This window comes from Podarcis tiliguerta, assembly GCF_965153285.1.
Source record: "Podarcis tiliguerta genome assembly, chromosome: 13".
NCBI lineage: Eukaryota > Metazoa > Chordata > Lepidosauria > Squamata > Lacertidae > Podarcis > Podarcis tiliguerta.
Window position 1 is genome coordinate 30,671,414 of NC_139546.1, and position 20,434 is coordinate 30,691,847.

At 47.2% G+C, this 20,434-nt stretch overlaps 2 protein-coding genes across 8 annotated transcripts; both read left to right on the plus strand.

Annotated features, from left to right (window-relative positions):
* The first annotated feature begins 1,635 nt into the window (after positions 1-1,635).
* Positions 1,636-13,358, plus strand: LOC310663340 (uncharacterized protein). Of its 4 annotated transcripts, none has more exons than XM_083411137.1 (4): positions 1,636-1,826; positions 7,347-8,296; positions 9,312-9,441; positions 11,471-13,358. In XM_083411137.1, exons 2-4 carry the CDS (start codon positions 7,463-7,465, stop codon positions 11,944-11,946), a joined length of 1,440 nt encoding a protein of 479 aa, XP_083267263.1. In that variant the 5' UTR covers positions 1,636-1,826; positions 7,347-7,462; the 3' UTR covers positions 11,947-13,358. The 4 variants fall into 4 exon arrangements, with proteins under 4 accessions (XP_083267263.1, XP_083267262.1, XP_083267265.1 ...); XM_083411136.1 differs by having other exon boundaries at positions 1,825-2,076; XM_083411139.1 differs by lacking the exon at positions 1,636-1,826 and adding an exon at positions 1,830-2,076 and having other exon boundaries at positions 11,474-13,358.
* A 2,006-nt stretch (positions 13,359-15,364) lies between these two features.
* ZSWIM9 (zinc finger SWIM-type containing 9) lies at positions 15,365-20,168 on the plus strand. 4 transcript variants are annotated; one of them, XM_083411086.1, is made up of 4 exons: positions 15,365-15,690; positions 16,434-16,536; positions 16,902-17,154; positions 17,955-20,168. In XM_083411086.1, the coding sequence occupies exons 1-4, from the start codon at positions 15,376-15,378 to the stop codon at positions 19,324-19,326; spliced, it is 2,043 nt and encodes a 680-aa protein (XP_083267212.1). In that variant the 5' UTR covers positions 15,365-15,375; the 3' UTR covers positions 19,327-20,168. The 4 variants fall into 4 exon arrangements, with proteins under 4 accessions (XP_083267212.1, XP_083267213.1, XP_083267214.1 ...); XM_083411088.1 differs by having other exon boundaries at positions 15,628-15,708; positions 16,454-16,536; XM_083411089.1 differs by having other exon boundaries at positions 15,653-15,670.
* Positions 20,169-20,434: the final 266 nt, after the last annotated feature.

Genomic DNA, 20,434 nt, shown 5'->3' on the forward strand with positions numbered 1-20,434 from the left:
AAGGAACGGTAAAGAACATTGCCAATATCATACCAATCTTTGATGAAGCCACACGTGGAACACTATGTACAGTGCTGGTTGCCTCATCTCAAGAAGGATATTGTAAAAACTTACAGGGGGGAGAAAAGGAGAACCAAAGTGATTTGGGGGCTGGGGGCTAGGCTGGAACACCTGCCCTACAAGGAAAGGCTAGAGCTGTGGGAGCTTGACTGGGGACGGGGGGGGGGGGAGTGATTAAAGATCACTTGATCGATGGTCTGTCAGTTTACCCTACTACACAGGGTTCTTGTTGTATTAAAGGATGGGAAACCTGTATTCTCAGAGAGACAGACTTGGCCCCATCTCTGTCAATGTTCAATCACCAGCCCAAGACTTTTCCGTTCACCCAGGCCTCTGATTAATTCATTTTGCCTCATGTGGTGGTGCTCATCTTTCAGAGGGGTGGGTAGGACTTGATCCTTATTCATTTATTATTGGATGAGCTTTTTATGTATATTGTTACTAGTGATTAAACCTTCTCTGGTTTTAAATTGTTTTTATATCCTGTATTTTACTGTTTTCAAGTCACTTTGAGACTTCATTGCAAAAAGGAAGTGTTAAATGAAATTAATGTTGATGATGCCCTGAACTACTTGGGAAACAGGGTAGAATATATCATTATTCTTACTTTTACAGAGTCTCTGCTTGCAATTCATGGTGCAAAACTGGGGTGGCAGGTGACAGCAGCACATTATGCTAGTGGAAGAACAAACAAGCAAGGTCAGCCTCCCAATTGGTCCCTAAATGTCTTATCTTTGAACATGCAAAGAGAACCTTTCTTTCACCCACTGAACAACCACAGTTCTGATCATTACATATTCTAAGACTTCCAGGTTCCCTAGTCAGACCAGAGTCCTAACACCAGCAAACCAACTGATGAGCCTTGGCGGTTTTTGTGGCCTTTAACAATCCAACAGGTGATCCCGGCCTGCCAGCCCCCAAAACACATCAAGGAGATGAAACTTTATCTACTGCTAATGTCTGCACAGGAAGTCCCTATGAAAGGAAGAGCTGCATAGAGTCCATTTGAAAAGTTGGCAATTCTGCTCCTTTAAAAAAAAAAAAAGGCGTGTGGGAAAACAATTCCACTTAAAAGTTAGTTCCCAAACGGTAGAATTTGCAGACTTTCTGAACTCGACGTGCACTGTATAAAACTATTGGTGCACGGAAGTAGGACATTCACTTGTTAAGCAGCAAACTTGCAAAGCAAGCACAAACAAGGAGGGGTTGGGGGTTTTTTGAGCAATCGCTTTGAGGCTGCGATCCTATTCACATTTACTGGGAATAAGACCCAAGGAGCTCAGAGGAACTTCCAAGTAGATATGCGCAAAACCGGAGCGCAGTTTGTTCCATACTGGTTTAAAAAAAAAACCAGCTGTAGCTTATCTGTTCTGTTTGGCTTTCTTTATCCATCAACTCACACACACCGATTTTGTCCCCGTTACAGCCACCCCAACTCACCCTGAAAAGCTCTTGCATTCCCCAGCTGTGCAGCGGGAAAAGGAAGCCCCTACTTCCAAACAACCGGGCGGCTCTAGGACCCAGAGAGCTCCGCCCGTTAACCCTTTCTCGTCTTACTTAGCAAAAATTTAAGGCTTCTTTTGAAACGGATCTGAGCGCCGAGTGCCTTTTTTTCCAACGCCGGGAAGCTCATCGCCGGGAACAAATGAAAGAGCGAGCGAGAGGAAAGTGCCTCTGAGCACAGACAACGTGCTTTGCCAACGCCACTGCATAACCACGGCCAATTTCCCACACATCTGGGATCACCAGGGGGAAGGACTTCCCAGGTCAGAGGGATGTGGTTTCCGGGCAGCTCTGAGCCCCGGTACCTCTTTTTTTATTATTTGGAAATTAACCGCCGGCAGAAGCTCAAGCAGAATAGCCCGCAGCAGCAGCCGCAGCAGCCGCCCTGGCGAAAGTTGCATTTTCAGAACCACTAGGCACAGATGAGCGTTGCACCCTTTAGCTACCCTGCCGTGATTTGTGTTTAGTGCATGCTGCCGGGCAGAACTTAATTTCAGCCAGGGCTCACCAAAGGTATAGTTGCCTCGTCCTGAGCTGCTGCAATGTTCTGGGTACCTGGTTGCACCTGCTCCTCTGGTCCCGTTTGCTTTGTGCAGTCGTAGACCGTGGAAGTGAGCAGCGCGTCAGCTGCCGGGCGAAGAGTTCTGCATAACCTGGAAACTTGCTGCATGGAGAAATGACTTCTCCGGGGAGCGAGGTGGGGTGGGGGAGGCGGAAACCATCTGTCCCTAATTTACCTGCGTTACTACCTGCCGCTTTTAAAAAGTGCTCCCTTGCTTCTCTTTGACTAGATAGGATAGCGGGGTGGGGAGACAGAGTGAGTCTAGTCCAGACCACTTAAAATCTTGCGGAAAGGAACGTTAATTTATTTCGGCTGTCAAGGGAGGGTTTAGAAATGCTTCTTAATAGCCTGTTTTATGACCCTGCGGGAGCAATGGGAGGAGTTAAGGGCGCTCGCCAGTAACGCTGGCAAGAAAGCGGCTTCAGTCAAGTCATTAAATAAGTATGCCCGCAATCCTATGCACGCTTCTTTGGGACCAAGCCCCACTAAACCGGTCGCCTAGGTCTGTGCAGCCTGATCCTGCGCCCACTTGCTCGGAAGTAAATCAGATTCGGGTTCATTGACACTTGCTCCCAGGCAGATATGTTTAGGCTATAGCCTTAATAAGGTGTGAAGACTAGGTAGCTACATGTATGTGTTCTGTAGAGTGAATACCATGCACTTTTTCTTTGGTTTTGCGTTTTGATAAACTGAGGCTGCAATCCTAAACATTCTTACTAGGGAGTAAGGTCCACTGAACACGGTGGGGCTTCCTGCTGAGTCAACGTGCATAGGATTGCTTGTGAGCTTTGGACTGGAAGTTTCTGCAGGGACAGGGTGTTCTAGTGCAATAGTACTGAAGGGGTTGGAAGAATTGCACCTGCCAAAATTTCCTTTTCTACAATTAACACATGTGCAGAGCTCCCCTAAAGTGAGGAGAATTATTTATTGATTCACAGCATGGCAATCATTTACTGTTTCTTCTGTTTTGAAATCTGGACTGGGCACTGTAAAGCAAGTCATGCTGTTTACTGGGGGGGGGGGGGTAGATGTAAGCAAATGAGGTAAGGAGAAAGGGGGTTGGAGATTTTGCACCATTCCTTGTTATAAACTGCATGCAAAGTGTTTTAGAACTTCGTGTTTCTTTTTGTGATATTAGCTAAAGCTGCAATCTGTAATTGATTAACTAACTGCAATTTAATCAGCTGCAAAGGCATCCCTGACAAACAGGGGTAAGATATTAAATGGTGGGCTTTCCCCCTTCACACCCACACAGAAGTTAATCCCTCTTCTAAAATGTCACATCCAAACAAAGGAAGAATACTTTTCCCCTCCAAAACTACTGTCTTATTCATATGCAAATCAAACAATCAATTAAAACTCATTCAGCCATAATGCAATGTAACTCAAATATTGTTCCTGCGGGAAAATATTTGTTTTCCAGAGGGAATAGATGCTGACTAATGGCTCAATGTCTTATAAGAAGCTAAACCATGCTATATTTCGAACAGTCATAGAAATGCAGAATTGTAGAGTTGGAAGGGACCCCAAGAGTCATCTAGTCCAACCCCCTGCCATGCAGGAATCTCAACTAAAGAATCCATGACAGATGGCCATCCAACCTCTGCTTCTAAACCTCCAAAACAGGAGTCCACCACCTTCAAAGGGAGTCTGTTCCACAGCTGAACAGCTCTTACCATCGGAAAGTTTAAAATGTTACCTATTATCAGTTGTAAATAAAGCCTCCCTCTCGATGCATCTGATTAACCCACAATCATAGTCACATTCAGAGCTTAAACCAGGCTTTAATTTTGGAACCTGGAAATCATACTTAAGCTATGCTGAGGTAATTTAGTACTTATTGATAAAATTTATAGAGGGTGCCTCTGAACATGTGCAAAGTGCCTTTTCCTGAGCATTAGGGCAGCCACCATCTGACAGGCATTCTTTGTCTTTCAACAGCTGCATAAGGGGCAGAAACTTGGCAGAATAAACTTTTCCCTATCAACCTCTTCCCCTGGCTCTGAATTGCTGCACCTGTTCAATTGCTTCCTGTCATGTAGTTGTTAAGAGCACTGGAGCCCAGGGGAAAAAAGGCACAGCTGACTTCAACGAGTGGAGGGAAAGGTTTCTTGGAATCTTGAGAGCTCCACCACTTTATGCAGCATCCATCATTGAGGAGCTCTCACAAGCCAATCCAGTGTGCAGCTTCTCAGGTGTTTTGCTGAACTCAATTAGGCTTTCGCTAGGGCCTGGGTCTCCTCAAGTGGCAGGATGAGCTGGTGGTAGAATCTAGAGGTGGTGGGGTGGGTTACACCACTTCAGACCAAAGGTGGGGGCATTTTTGTTGGCTCTCCCACTGCCAAGCTTCCTGCGGATGAAACAAAAAAACTTAGCAATTTAAGGAGCTGATCTCTGACCATTTCCTACTACGTAAACTTCCTGGGTGTCTGTGGATTGTTATCGTTTTGACTTCTAAATTTCTTATTGTTCGAGGTGCAAATGTTTCCCATTCCCACAATCAGAAATGATACTGCCCTTTCTAGTGACCCAGGACACCCCCATCTCATTCTGCTGCATGTGGTGACCCCCATCTTCTTCCCAAGTGTATTTAGAATGAGCAGCTCTCCCTTATAAATCCCCAAATGGGTGGTTAAAGCCTGCCATTTCCCTCACCCTTTGAATAGGTGCTTATGTGCAAGGGGGGGAATTGTGTTTTTTTACAAATCTGTGTTAAACCTGTGGAGCCAGAGGCTGGTATTAATACTCAGATTTATTTATGTGAAGTAGAAGGATGTGGTGTTGTATATGTGGTAACAATACTCCCTTTTTAAAAGTGAATGTTTCAGGTATTTCAAAGCTGCATGACCAACAGGAGTCAACTGGTAAAGCTTTTACTATCTCAGCCTCTCCCAATAGCAGGAAAGTGCTTCTAATGTGGTTGTTAAAAGGCACAGAATTTATCTTTTGCTGTAGTTGAGTGATAATGTTCTTAAGAATGTGCTAATCCCTGCACATAGATGGCTAAAAAAAACCCAAAAAAACTTTAGGCCTGCCTAGAGGCTTAAACAACTTTTTTAAAAATATAAACTCTGGTATGCATGTGGCCATAGAAACTAAGCACTGTGGGCAGATAATAATGCGCATGTATTTGTGAAGGTGATTATTGTGCATGGGTGGGGGCAGAATCCTGGAAAAGAAAGGAGTCCGGCTAAGTTGATGGCCTTCTTTTGTGAAGCCAATGCTCTCTCCTGGGCTGGCCTTTTGTCTGCAATGCTCGGCCAATTGCATACATTCTTAACAGTGCTCTACTGTTTGTGGGAAATACAAAGTGGTCTGTGACCACATGGGTGCAATGAGGCCTAGTCAGTTGCACAGCCCATTTGATCTGAGCATGCTCAGGGTGGGTGGGTAGGGGGAGGGCGAAGAGGAGTGGTGCCATCCATTCCAGAAGGCAATGGGAATTGCAAAGGCAAGAAGTGTGGGTAAGGCATTGACCATCTGAGGCAGCTGTGGAGAACACTTGGGTGGACTTGGAAGGGCGCAAACTGATGCTCGCTGGACTTCTTGGTTGGCAAGAAGCACCATTGCACGTGAGAAATCAGACCAGTAAGATCTACCCACTCCCCCCTCAAAAAAACACCCTGTGTTTCATTTTTCTGTCCTTTCCTGACTTCATCCTGCTTTGCTTGCTTGTTTGATTTTATTGCAGTGGTTTTTGAACAGGGCATAGTAGGATTGCCATATATATATATATATATATATATACACAGTATATGTTGGTCTAACAAGTGTATCAGTTAATACATTTGCAGGTACTGAGGTGAACAAATGTGTGTGGGCAGGGGGAAAGAAGGTAGCCCCAAGATCTGGCTCAGAATCGCACTACGTGTTCCCATATTTCTCTGGTGTAAAAAAAGTAATAGGTTTGCCTTCTCTTGATGGGGTTATGCTCCCCGTGAAGGAGCGGGTACGCAGCTTGGGGGTACTTCTGGATTAGGGTTACCAGATGTCCCCGGTTCCTGGGGACAGTCCCCAGATTTGCAAATCTGTCTCCGGGTAATGTGGCAGCAGCAGCCCAGAGCCAACCTGGTAGTGCAGTTGGCTCTGGCAGGCTTCAGGAGCTGCTTGCTGCTCGCTGCCATGGCGCCTGCCATTTTTCCTCGCCGGAAGTCCCCATATGATGTGTTGCACACAAGACACATCATATGGGGACTTCTGGGAGGCAAACTGGCATGTGCCACAGAGGCAAGCAGCTCCTGAAGCCAACCAGAGCCAACTGCGCTACCAGGCTGGCTCTGGGCTGCTGACTTCTGCTGCTCCTGCTGCCGCCACTGCTGAAGGGGAACCGGGGACGTCCGGCGGTACAGATCTCCTGCCCCCTTCCCCCTTTGTTTTGACTGATTGGGGAAGGCTCGGGAGTTGCAGGCAAGTGGCCATTGCCCAGTTTTTTTAAAAAACTCTGTGCATTTATGTTTCACAGGGTGCAAAAGAAGGGCTTTGCACCTTTATACAATATGCATGTGTGCCTGGGCCCAGGATCTTATTTTTTGCCTCACCATCCCCACTACTGACTCCCTGTTGCTACTCAGCAGCAAAAAAAATAAAAGAGTCCCCAGATTCATTGAAAAAAATCTGGCAACCATATTCTGGATCCCTTGCTGTTGCTTGAGGCTCAGATGGCCTCAGTGACATAGTGTGCCTTCCATCAGCTTCAGCTGGTGGCCTAGCTGCACCCCTGTCTGGACAAGGATAGCCCAACTAATGTCGTCTACGCTCTGGCAACCTCTAGGATAGATTACTGCAATGTGTTATATGTAGGGCTGCCTCTGATGACAGTTTTAAATGTAACCAAGCCAGCTTTTTGATGCAGAAGGAGCCTAAATGTGTGCTTGCTTATTTTACAAAATGTATACTGATTGACTGTAGTAAAAGCTCTAAGAGGTTTGCAAGAAATGTGTTGCTTATTTTCAAATACCACTGTTACACACCCTTTTCAGAAGACAGAATCAGATTGTTTTTGCTTGTTTGTTTTGCCTGAACTTTCTGTTCCTTCAAGTCTAGCTAATATATTTCAAGCATAAGAAATCTCTTTCACAAGACTAGCAAACTGGTAGATTTTTAGAGCCCTTGTTGACCTATGGATTGATTGAAGCCTGCTGCCTTGTTAATAATGTTGCTGAAATTACAATTTAAATGGTTCTAATTCTTATCATATTTTTTGTGATTATCACCCCTCCAGGTTGGCATCAAGACAGCCATAGGAGTTTTCCGCAGCTGATAGGCTCTCCTGGTGGCAAATTGGGTGTTGGAAACCCTAGTGAAAGGCCACATAAACTCACATAAACCGATTCAAAAATGAGGAGGAAAATGGCAGCCAAGCGGAATATGGTAGCCCAGTATCTCCAGTGTCCGGCACCACTGGAACAAAGAATGCAGCCGTCGGTGAAAATGGAGAAGGAGCCAGACCCAATGGGTTCTGACGCACTGGGGATATCAGAGGGTTCAGTAAAAACCTACCGTATTGTGCAGGTTGGGACAGCTGGAGGCGGCCTGAGGCTGATAACACCTCAGCAGACCAGGAGCGAACGGCTGGAAACACCCCAGCGGTGGGAGATTCAGGGGCAACAGGAATTGCCAACCCCAGATCTCACGCCAGTTCAGTCGCCTGCGTGGAGGAACCTGCAAGTGCCAGAACTCACATTGACGGAAGACGTTGAGACCTACCTGGCTACCTTTGAGGATGTGGCTGAGGCCTGCAAGTGGCCGAAGGAACAGTGGGTGACGCGGCTCATGCCCGCCCTCAATGGAGCTGCGCTCCAGGCCTACAATAACTTGGATCCCAGAGAGAGCGGGGATTATGGGAAAGTGAAGGCCGCCATCTTGCGAGAGGATGCCGTCAGTCTGGAGAGGCAGCGCCAGAACTTCAGGCACTTCCGCTACCAGGAGGCCGAGGGCCCTCGCGAGGTCTGCGCCCGCCTGCGGGGGCTCTGCCACCGCTGGCTGGAGCCAGAAAGCCGCACCAAGGAGCAGATTGTGGAGCTGTTGGTCCTGGAGCAGTTCTTGACCATCCTGCCAGAGGAAATGCAGGACTGGGTTCAGGAATATCGCCCCAAGACCTGCGTTCAGGCCGTGACCCTGGCAGAGCATTTCCTGCTGAAGCAGCAGGAAGGCGAGAGGTGGGATCAGCAGGTGAGAACTTTTTATAGTAGTAACAGGATGTTTTAGGAAGCTACAGGGTTGTGATCATGTTGCTGAGGTCTACTGCAAGATTGAAATGCTTGCACAGAACCCTGGGAAATATCAATTTTATATTTATTAAAAAGCTTTTCTTTGCCATTTGTACACAAGAATGCATATAAAACCCTAAAAGTAGTGGTTGCTATGTGGGTGCTGATGTGCTGTGCTCCGAAGGCTAGAAACTCTGCCTTTTCTTTTGAGCTTGTAATATTTCACCCAGTATTGGACAAATCTCGTAAGGTTTACGCGTAGTTTAAAAAAAACAAACCACTATACGCTGATTCATGATTCTAAATTTTTCACTTGGTATGTACTGCATCCTCACAGAATACACACCAATATAACAGAATGTACATAACTGAGGTGGTGCAGTCCTCACAGACAGAGGGACTATACCACTACAAGCTGCACATACAGAGAGGTTTGTGTGATAGGTGTGGAATCATGTCCCGTTTGGAAGCTATATTCACAGGAAGGGTATGTGGGGAAGGTTTGTTTCATTTTAACTTTTCTGTACGCTGTGGTTAAAAATGGCTTGCAAACGAAACGGCTAACATCAACGTAGAAACTTCCATTTTGTTAAATGTGAAGTCCTTTGCTAAACCGATTCATTTCTCTCTTGTTCACAATGAAACAGCAGTGCATGTGAGGAAGCAACAGGAGCCATGCCTTAACTCCTGCACTGTTAATTCAAGCCTCCACCTTCATTGTGCACATTTGAATGAGCCCCGAATCAGGCCTCTGCTCACCTAGTCCAGTACACATGCACATTCACTCTCTCTTCCTCAACTGAATGTTGCTTTCCAGACAGAGCTCTTTCCTTGCTTGCCTTCCAATCTGTGCTCCTTTTAAAGTGATGGCTCCGGGGACTGAACCTGTAGCCTTTATATTTTTTGAACTGACGTGTCCAATTCTCCAATGAACATACCCCTCTCTGGCTTGAATGGGGTCCTTGCTGTTTTTTCAGGTGCTGGGGCCTTTTGTACTCGAGGAGGCTGTGAGCTTCCCGGAAACCGATCAAGTGCCCTTGGACACCAGGCAGACGATGCTTTGCAGAGATGCCAAGGAGGAGGTGAACGAAAATGCCACTTCATTGGGTAAGGATTTTGCAATAGCATTCTAGTACAGGTGAGAGTATTAACGGGTTGCTCTCCTGTAATGTTTTTCACTGTCTCTCTCTCTCTCTCCTGACTCCCACCCGCTTGGAATATTTCCTCCCTTTCTTTCTATGTTCCCAGCTCTGGGATTATTAACACAAGGCAGCCAGTGTGTTGTGCAGTACCTTGGATCGGAGAAAAATAGGCTCATGTGACACCTCTGTTGTGCATTCATTCTGTGCTTCAAGGAAGTTACACTTAGCCTCAGTTATTCATGTCTAAAATGGCATATTTTTGTGGAATGCATTTGAGAGAGATCATGAGGCGAAGTCCTATTTTCAGTGCTAAGACTCATATTTGTAATGGGCTACATCCAGACTAACTTAGTTTTACTCGGTTCCCATTAAAACCCAAGTGAAACCTTAGTTAGACTTAGATCCACTTCATTTCTGTGGGAACCAAGTGCAATTAGCTTGTGGTGCAAAACTGTGTGCATCTACTCAGAAGTAAGTCCCATTAAGTTCAATGGGGCTTACTCCCAAGTGACGTGGATATAAGATTGCAGCCCAAGTCTGGATCCAACCCAGTACCATTCATTGTGTTAACATGATCTTAAGTGTTTCTCTCTAAGCTTTGTGCAATTCAGAGTGTTGGTCCTAGCCTTTGAAGCCTCCACGGTTAAAGATTGAAATACCTTTACATTGCCTTCTTCCTGCATCAGTATGCCTGTCCACTGAGATCATCATATATAAGGCATTTCTCAGGATTCCCCCATCAAGGCAACCAGAGAGAGCACCTTTTCAGTGGTGGCTCCTAGCCTTGGCATGTCCTCCGTAGGCAGCCCCCGTGGTACTATAATTTAGAAACCAGGCGGAAATATTTATGTTTTCCCAGACTGTTAAGAGCTGCTAATCTTAACATGTTTAACATTAAACAATTTTGGATGGTTCCTGCCTATTTGAATGGTTTGTTGTATGATTTATTATTTTTTTAAGTATACTTTCCTTGCTACTTTATTAACCACCCTGGATGCATTAATTTATGTTGAAGGTCCAGGTTATAAACTATGTAAATAAGTAACTAACTGGAGGTGACAGCGCCAGGGCATGTGCAGAGTTGACAGCCAGTGTTCAGTAATGGTTATAGTATTGAAATAGGACTCAAAATCCCCACTCGGCCGTGAAGCTCATTATGTCCCTGTGCAGCTGCCAGCTCTCAGTCTGATCTACCTTACAGGATTATTTGTTTCACTTGCTGCATTTATATAGCTGATCCATAACAGAAGCAAACCACCACCAACATTTAAATTCAGGATAAAGCAAACAAATCTGTAATAAGTATTTCCTTTTTTAAAAAATGGAGCGCAATTAAAATGCTTAATTGAGAGGTTATAAAGGATAGAGAAGAACCATGTAGACCACTCTAAATAAACTTCTGCCTCCCTTGCCAATGTAGAATCTTAACTATAAAGGTAAAGGTACCCCTGCCCGTACGGGCCAGTCGTGTCCGACTCTGGGGTTGTGCGCCCATCTCACTTAAGAGGCCGGGGGCCAGCGCTGTCCGGAGACACTTCCGGGTCACGTGGCCAGCGTGACAAAGCTGCATCTGGCGAGCCAGCGCAGCACACGGAAACGCCGTTTACCTTCCCGCCAGTAAGCGGTTCCTATTTATCTACTTGCACCTGGGGGTGCTTTCGAACTGCTAGGTTGGCAGGCGCTGGGACCGAGCAACGGGAGCGCACCCCGCCGCGGGGATTCGAACCGCCGACCTTTCGATCAGCAAGTCCTAGGCACTGAGGCTTTTACCCACAGCGCCACCCGCGTCCCTAGAATCTTAACTAGTCCCCACATATTTAGGAAGGGAGGCGAAGCACTAGGTTATGGATCAGATTGCGTGCCTTCCAGCAGCAACCCATCAGCTTTTAACACCCCTCTCTCACACACACCACCTTCTTTCCAGCAGCGAAATTATCAAGCGTTTCTACTAGTCTGATAGATTGCTTAAAATGGGAATTTTTCTTTCCATCCAGCAGGTGAAGAGATCCAGACCAAAAACGAGGGGGGCTTTCTAATACAGGAAAGCATAAAGAAGCAGAGAAGCCGGATGCTCCCCACCTTGCAGCCAGCCCAGTTTGCCTGCCAGAACGCCGACGGCCAGCAGCCTGCGAATAAGCAAGACGCGCTTTTCCCGTGCCCCGAATGCGGGAAGAACTTCTCTCGCAAATCCACCCTCACCAGGCACCGGAGGGTCCACACTGGGGTCAAGCCCCACCAGTGCACCGAATGCGGGAAAAGGTTCCTGCACAAATTCAACCTGGTGAACCACATGAGAACCCACCTGCGGGAGGAAGCGAGCCGCTGTTCACTTTGTGGGAAGAACGCAAAGTGGAATTCGGGCCAGGGGGGCCACGACAGGAAGGCCGGGTGTTGCGAATGCGCAGAAAGTTTCGGGCTGCAGTTCAGTGCAGAGCAGAGCATGCAGGAGAGAGAAGAGCCCTTCAGCTGACTTGAAGGCAAAGGCGGGAATTGTAGCTGACTTGAATGTAGAAAATTTTTTTTTAGGAAATACTCTAAACCTAGGGGATCTTTTTTTATTTTTATTTTTGTCCTGGAACTCTTTAGAAGCAGGAACTGCCTTCTGATGACGAGGTGGTTACCTTTAACATAATCGAAGCAAAGAATGCCTTCAGCAGCTCAGATGGGTTGTATGTTTGTTTGTTTTCCTTTGGGTGTTTGTCAGTTTATGGAGGGGAGTGGGGTGGAAGAAGGCAAAGAAGCCCCAAGCTGCATTTACAGTGGGAAATATTTGCTCCTCCTAATGCCGTTGTGAAAGAGAGCGAAAGATGGACAAGGATCCCTGTTGTGTCAGTTGCACAGGACTTACATGCAGAACTAGTAAAAACTACACACAAACGCAATGTGATGGACGGCATCTGATCCACACACACTTTTCAACTGACAGAATAACTGTCTGAATATTGAAATCTGAGCAGTGAAAAGATAAGCTTCACCCTCAAAACTTATTATCATAAATAGGAATGCAAGCTCAAAGTATCTGTATTGGATGACCTGGAAAGCCATGTGGGTGGGTGCCAACCAATCATATTTTGCCTAAGAAATGACATAGTCAGAATTCTGTTAGTTTGGAGCAAACTCCTGGTAATGTGTCACCTCAAAGGCCTTCAAACCACTTCCTCCTTCATGGTGGTCTTTAACAAAACATACTCACTATTGCAACATGGAGGAGATCTGTTCTACTGACATTCAACTTTTCTTTGTGTTTCTTTTTTCATAGCCTCTCAATTTAGAAGTGGAGCAATTCATTAAAAAAATATTTGTTGTCCATTCAAACTTCTCCTTTCACAGTTTGTGGCAGGAGATCTCCCTCTTACACTAGTTTTCTCCCCACCCAGTTAATTTACTTTTACACCTTTTTTTTTTTTTTACTTTTAAGAATTAAAAGAGTCTCCATAGTTTCACATGCCCAAGGGGGGCCTTGGACTCGTGTTTTTTCCCCTCCAATAACAGCTTTCCATACCGCTAAAGCATTTCAGAAGTAGTTTGTGATCAGAAATGGGAGGTCTGGTATTCAAAAGGGTGGGGGGAGTTTTTTTAAAATCCTACTGCGTATGGCTAACGTAGCTTTTGGAACTCTGCCTCTGTTTATTTGTACAAGCCTGTCAAAACACCTTTCAGTATTTCAAGCCTTTCTAACACTACCAGTTTTAACCCCTGTAACACTGTTGATACACCAAAATTGCATGTTTGGAAACCTGCAATGGTTATAGCTGCATATGTAAATTTTAGGGGTTTTTTAAAAAAAAGAGAGAGAAAGAAAAAAAGGAATTGTTTTCGTAAAATTTTTTTATTAAAGCTTTATTTTTGTGTAGTTTGCACATTAAAAAAAGTTTAATGTTGTAATAGCAATGTTTAATTCTACATTTCCTGCTTAACATGGCTACAACCATCCTTCAGTTGTTACCTCTTAGTATATAACCCATGGACAATGAATAGAACCTGTGTTACATAATTGTTGTCATGAAAAGAGGTCACAAAGCAGAATTAAGACTCCCAATTCCGTATACACTTACCTTACCTAGAAATAAGTTCCACTCAACTTACTGGGCATGGACTTCAGTCTGAGTTGACATTCATATAGAATTGCACTGTACGGGCCCCAGCTGCCAAAGTTATAAGAATAGAAATATTGAGATGATTACCAAATCCTCCTCCTTAATAATGCTCTGTTTTATTTTAAAGTCTCCTGTCATTGTTATAGAAGGAATTGTTTTAACGAATAACAAAGCCTTTCCCAAAGGACTCTCCAGTTTGATGGCTGTGGTCGTGCCCATACATACACTCAGCCTCTCCTTCACACACCCCTATAACCCCTCTGCACAAATACTACATTTCCCCCCATCAACCACAGCTCTTTTCTCCGGCACAAAAGGGGGCACATTGTCTGCCCAGGCACCCAGCCTTGCGCGGATTGAGCCCTGGCAGCCCATTCAGGAATCTCCACGCGCCCACCTTCGGGAGCTGCTCGCGTAGTAATGAAGCCAAGGCGAGCTGCGCCGCCGCCAGAGCAGAATTGCGCATCTTTCTCCCAAATGCGCTCTCGGGAGTGGCCGAGATGCTTGTCAATCCGCTGGGTTGGGAGGGAGGCGAGGTTCATCCTGCGCTCCCTTTCGCAGGCTCTGGCGCGCTTCTTTCTTCCATCGGCAGCGCCAGCTCCATTCTTTTCAGCTGCAGTCCGGACTCTTCTCCCTGGCTCGTCAGGTGCGCCCCGGCACCTGTATTGCGTGCCGTGGGGTCCAAGCTGCCGTGCGGCAACGTGTCAAGACGAAAGCGCTTCTGCACCAGGAGCAAAGTGAAGGCACTTCCTAAATGCACTAGGCGGCCACTTAACGATTCAGAAAGGAAGGAAACAGATTTGGATTAACTCATTTGTACTGGCGTACATTTAGAAGACAGGAGTGCCTGGCGTGCTCTGGTCCATGGGGTCACGAAGAGTCGGACACGACTAAACGACTAAACAACAACAACATTTAAAAATGGTTTCTATAATCGAAATGAAATTCAACCCAAGGCTTGAGTACCCGCTCAGTCGGCTGGCCCTGTGCCGATGAGCAATTTTTAAACTAGGCGAGGGCAAGAGAGCCTTTCAAACAAGAGGACCACCCTCAGTAAAGTCGGGCCACACAATAACACGCCCATGCCATCTTTTCGCCTGTGCTTTTTAGCAGCTGACCCTCAGGCGGAAGTTCAACAAGTGCAGCTTTCCCCTAGTTTGTTTGTAGAGAAAGGACTACAGCTACAAAACTTGTTTCGCGCCACGGTAATAAAGACCGCCTCGTGAGCGCCTGCAAAGTAAGGGAACATCAGCCAGCCTCACTTCAAAAATATTTCATTTAAGGACGTAACCTCCGGCAAGAAGCCGGTGTGTGTGTGTGCTGCTGTTGTTGTTGTTTAGTCGTTTAGTCGTGTCCGACTCTTCGTGACCCATGGACCAGAGCACGCCAGGCACTCCTGTCTTCCACTGCCTCCCGCAGTTTGGTCAGACTCATGTTTGTAGCTTCGAGAACACTGTCCAACCATCAAGGCAGGCAGTGATCCATTAAGGGGTGTATGTGTGAATGCGTTGCTAATTCGTGACATGTTTGCCCTGCTCTTCCTTCGAGGAGCGCAGGGGGGCGCAGCAGTTTCCCTCGTTATCTGAGGTCTGTAAGGCTGAAAGAGAAAGTCACTAGCCTAACTTGAACCCCCGTCGCTAAGTAGGGGTTCGAACCCGGCTGCCCCCCCCCCCCAGGTCACCACCTGGCGCGCCGGGACTGCCGAGCTACTGCGCCTTCCCAGCTCCAAGCCAAGTTCAGCTCCTAATCTCGGGTGCGCGACTTGGCGTTGGCCAGGTAAGCGATGGGAACGCACTCTGCACATGCTCAGAGGCACCTTCTTCCCGCGCCGTCCTCCCTCGTCAGCCCTCCTCGTGATCCTTTCCCTTCTGCTCCTCCAGCCACCTAGACTTTGCTCTTTCTTGGCAACGCGGTGTTGCCGTCCACGGAGCAGGCTGCGTTGCTGGAAGCTCCAGCAGGCGGAGCTCGCGGCTCGCCTCCGTCGCCCAGCCGGAATCAGCAAGCGGGAGACGGAGCGCCCGGGTTTGTTTCGCTGGGAGCGGGCCTGGCTCTCTGGCCGCATCCCGGACAGGCAGAGATCCAAGGTGGCTGGAGGGGGTAAGGAGACAGCCGGCCAGGTATGGGTCCAATCCGGGGTCCTTTGCCGGGCGGAGGGGGTACGGAGAGTAACACGGGATTGGGACTCCCAGAGACAGCTGGGGGCGCTCTCTGAAGCTGGAAGGGTGGGAGTCGGGGCCCCAGAGCGCACAGCTCCGAATTGGCCGAGCTTATAAAATGCATGCATAAATACGTGCACTTTCATTTAAGCATATGCTCCCCTTCCTCATTATACAGGCATATATATTTTTGCATTTACTGCAGTATGAATTAAATGCACACATTTCTGTCTCTTGCAGCATATGATGCATGTTTTTGTTGTGTCTGCATGCATGAATAAGTGTGAGTGAGTGAGTGTGCATATATTAGTGGGTGGGTGGGCTCAGATTTGTGCAAACTATCCTGTTTTATATGTGCCAGCCCAGGAATAACTGTTTTCAGTTTCCTACTAACTGCAGTCCATTTGGGTGAGCCCAAGTGACAGGTGCCATTAACTTTTCCATTCTTGCACCCGTACGCAGGCATGCCATACTTCTTGTAGTACATGAACATTGTCACAACTTATATCTGACAGCTGCAGTGCATCCCCTGCCCTGCCTCAGCTTTGCAATGGGCACCCCCAAAACTGCATCACATCTCTTGCTACTTACAGTCTTAATTCAGAGGCACCAACAACCTCCCATGGGCATGGTAATTACTAGTAGTTCAAAATATTCCCATATTTGCTACTTTTATAAATCTTCATATATATTTTTTTCTTCAGGTAACTTTTTCTCCAAAGAGTGGCAACAAGTCTTCATGGCATGATTGCCAGTGGATACTGGATCTCTGTAAAGAAAAGACTTTAAGCATATTCACTTTGGCAGGTACTGTACTAGCTTCCGTAATTGTGTTCCAAATTTGCAGTCCAGTTCCTTATATGACTTACTCCCAGAGAAGTGTGCATTGGATTGCAACTTCAACTACTTAACAAGAACACGTATCCAGATTTGTGGAATCTAAATAGTGTTTTACATAATGTGTCTAAAACAAAATACAAAAGCCTGCATTTTAATATGGAGATATGCATCTTGTAGGAAAGGTTAGATCGCAGAAGCTGTCTTAAGAGACATATGAAGTTTTTTGGGTGGAAATTGCTGGCTACAAATGCCATCACTGGAACTGCCAATCTCACTGCCTCCTCCTTCTGCTTTCTCTTATGATTTAAATGACTGTTCTCCTCTGCTCACAGATGCCATGGGGGACCTTGGCCTGGGCCGGGAGTTTCACACCTGGCACCAGTTCAGCACATTCTTTGACGACTGGTGCGAAAAGCACAAAGTGCTCTTCATCATCGCCAGCCTGAAGCCACTGATCTCACTGCGCCAGAACCCGCCGCACTATCAGCCCAGCCTCGCAGAGACACTCCGCTTCCGTTTTGTGCGTCTCATCTGCAAGCACAGTGGGACCTATGTGGGGCAGAGCACAGTGCAACGCAACCGCCTGTAAGTCCATCGTGTGTTTGATTATACACTGCCCTCTGTGTGCATGCTGCTGCATAGGCCCCATGCTCTGAGATGTTTACAAGCTAAAATTCTCTCCGATTCCCATTCCCCCGGTATCATTGAGACTCTCAAAGAGACACTGATTGTTCCCCTATAGCTTAGCCTCCAGATGCTTTTGGATTCCACCAGCCCAAATCAGCATGGCCACTGGGCAAGGATGATGGGAGCTGTAGTCCAGCAACCTCTGGTGGGGCGCAGATTGCTTATCCCTGCTCTATAGAAAGCAAAACCCTAGGATTTATTCATAGGGTCTCACCAAGTAAGATATTCCTTGTGCTGTAGTTACTCCTGAATTCTAAATCCCAAGTGTATCGTGCAGAATTAAGGCATGCTTTTCTGAATAAAACCTACAGAATTGGTTGGCCTTCCTTGCCTTTTTTGACATAAGCACTGCAAATAATAGTCATAGTCATAATAATATTTATACCCCGCCCATCTGGCTAGGTTGTCACAGCCACTCTGGGTGGCTAAACTACAATACATTGAATTTTAATTTATTTATTTTTAATGAAGCCATGGAAGATTTCTTTTGAAAAATCCACACTATACATGAGATATTTTTATTTCCCCCTACTCACTGTGAAATATTTCCTCCATGGGGGGACGGGGACGGACCCCCAGACAGTGAGGGACTGGCAGTGACAGCAGTTCCTACCGGCATCCATTGGAATCCAGTCTCAATAATGCTATCGCTTCTTACTAAACAAACACCCTTTCCCCCCACATCTCCTCCTTTGCAGCAGTGAGAAGATTGACTGCCCAGCTTCTATCACTCTGCGCCTGGGCCCCAAGAAGGACCGCTTGGTGGTGATTGAGGCCAACCTGGAGCACAACCACCGCCTGTCGGAGCTGGAGTTTGCCCACCACTTCAAGCGGCACCAGCTGAGGGCTAGCCTAGGTCTGCCCATCCGCATCACCAACAGCATCTCCAAGCGCTTTCTGGCACCTGACCTTATCTGGAACCTGGAGGACTACAGCAAAGCCAAAGACAAGGGCATGTGCGACCTCCTGGCTGTTCTGGACGCTCTCTTCAAGGCAGATCCAGGGGCCAAAGTCAAACTTGTCTTCCAGGAGGATGTGGCTGTGCTCAACAGCATCTTCCTGGCCACCTCACACATGCGCAAGCTTGTGCAACATTTCCCGGCTCGCCTCTTCCTGGAGCGCGCTGCCTGCCTTGATGCGGACTTTGAGCTCTACACCGTGCTTTGCCAAGATGCCAATGGCCGCGGGCGTGAGGTGGCCTACTGCCTGGCACGCCAGGGGCTGCCCGACCTCCTTATATTCATTGTGGCTTCGCTGGTGCAGAGTGCCCCGGACATCAAGTTGAGGGTGAAGGTGGTCACAGTAGGGGCTGGGGTCACAGGGCTGGACGCGGTGGAGGAGGTCCTGCCATGTGCCCGGGTGCAGATCTGCCGCCTGCAGGTCTTGGAGGCCCTCTACCGCAGAGCTTGCGAGCTGGCTGTGCCGAAGGAGGACCGGATCCGCAACCTGTTGCTCAACCTGGCAAATGCTGACTCACCGCGGGTCTACAGCCAGTACCTGAGCGACCTGGAAGATGTCGCCCCACTCTCCTTTTTGCAGTACTTCCTGGAGCACTGGCACCCTCACAAGGGCATGTGGGTAGAGTGCTGGGCCTTTGAGAAGAACCGGGAATGCTCCTTCCTCGACCACCTTAGCACTCACCGCCGTAAGCTGCTGACAGTACTCACCCCTCCTATGGTGTTGGCCACCTGCGTTCAGGGCCTACTAGATCTCCAAGCCCTGCATGTGGAGACCTCAACGTTCAACGTGGCACCTGTGGCTGAGCTGTACCACACCGCCTGCCTGCCCGACAGCGCTGACCTGGTGGCCGAGGAACTGGACCTGGTGCCCCATGCGCACTATGAGCTCAAGGACACACCTGAGGGCTACCTCTTGGAGGGAAGCACCTGCTCTTTCCTGGTGAGCCAGGACCTGGCCACTTGCAGCTGTTCTATTTACATGGCTCACCAGCTGCCCTGCCGGCACATCTTTGCAGCACGCCTTTGGGTTGGAGAGCCTCTCTTTGACCCCTGCCTGCTTCCCACCTCACCAGATAGGCATCAAGACTGCACAGGCCAGGAGGAATGCTAGCTATGTTGCCCAAGTGCCGGTCCATTAAAGTGGCAGAACACAGTCCTGGTGACCACTTATGTAATTGCCACTCTGTCACGAGGAAGATGCTGGCTGCCACACCTCTTTGGGTGGAAGTGATACAGCCTGGGGTGCTACACAGACTACTGACCAGCCGTCCCTGGACAGAAGTCCAGTACCCAGCCATATGGGTACTACGAAGCGTCACATGAGCACTGCCACATTCTAGGACCAATACTAATGGACCGATCGTCTTATTCAGTAGAAGGCAGCTTCCAGTGTTCCCAGGATGCTAGTTCATTATGCAAGTCAAAGCACAGCTAAAAAATGCCAAGTTCTGACCATTTTCAGTGAGCAGATCTGTGTACACACTGCCTTTAAAAAATATGTAAAGATGGTGCACCAAGGCAGCTCAATTTTTTTGTGAGGAAAGCTAAATTCTGTATACATTACTTTATGCAATTTGCAGCACAATCCTGTGCAGAGTTCTGTGAACCCATCTACTGAAATCAGTGGACTAAAGGTGTGCCTAGCTCGGCCTAGGATAGGGTGTTAAGCATATTCTAATTAATTTTGTTAGTTATAAGAGGAGGCAGAGAGCGGTGGAAGTCGCCGAAAGGCCATCCTCCAACCAACAGCAGTCCTGCTCAGCTCTCCCCTAGGCTTCTTAATTACCCCACCTTGAATATGTCCACTGACTCCAGAACCTGGATTTTATGCCTCATATTAGTTCTCCTAGTAGCCAAATGCACAGAGCCCTAGGAATAAGCAATGTATCTAAATGGATGGATGTATACCATGCTGACTATCTGATCTAATAAATTCACTCATTTATTTATTCATTCAGAGATTTATATATTGCCTTTCATTGTGTTGTGTCCTCAGAAGGAAATGTATGTACAGTTTTAAAAAATAAAAATAACAATTAGAAATGAAGCATTGATTTGCTTATAGGCAGCAGCAACTAAAAAATTTCAGACCCACAATGGACTGAATTTTTTTCAAGCTTCTTAAAAACCAACAGACACTGAGAAGATCGTGTTTCTGATACCTGGCAATCTAACAGCTCCTACCAACAGTCCGGAGAGCAGGAACTAGACATGTAATG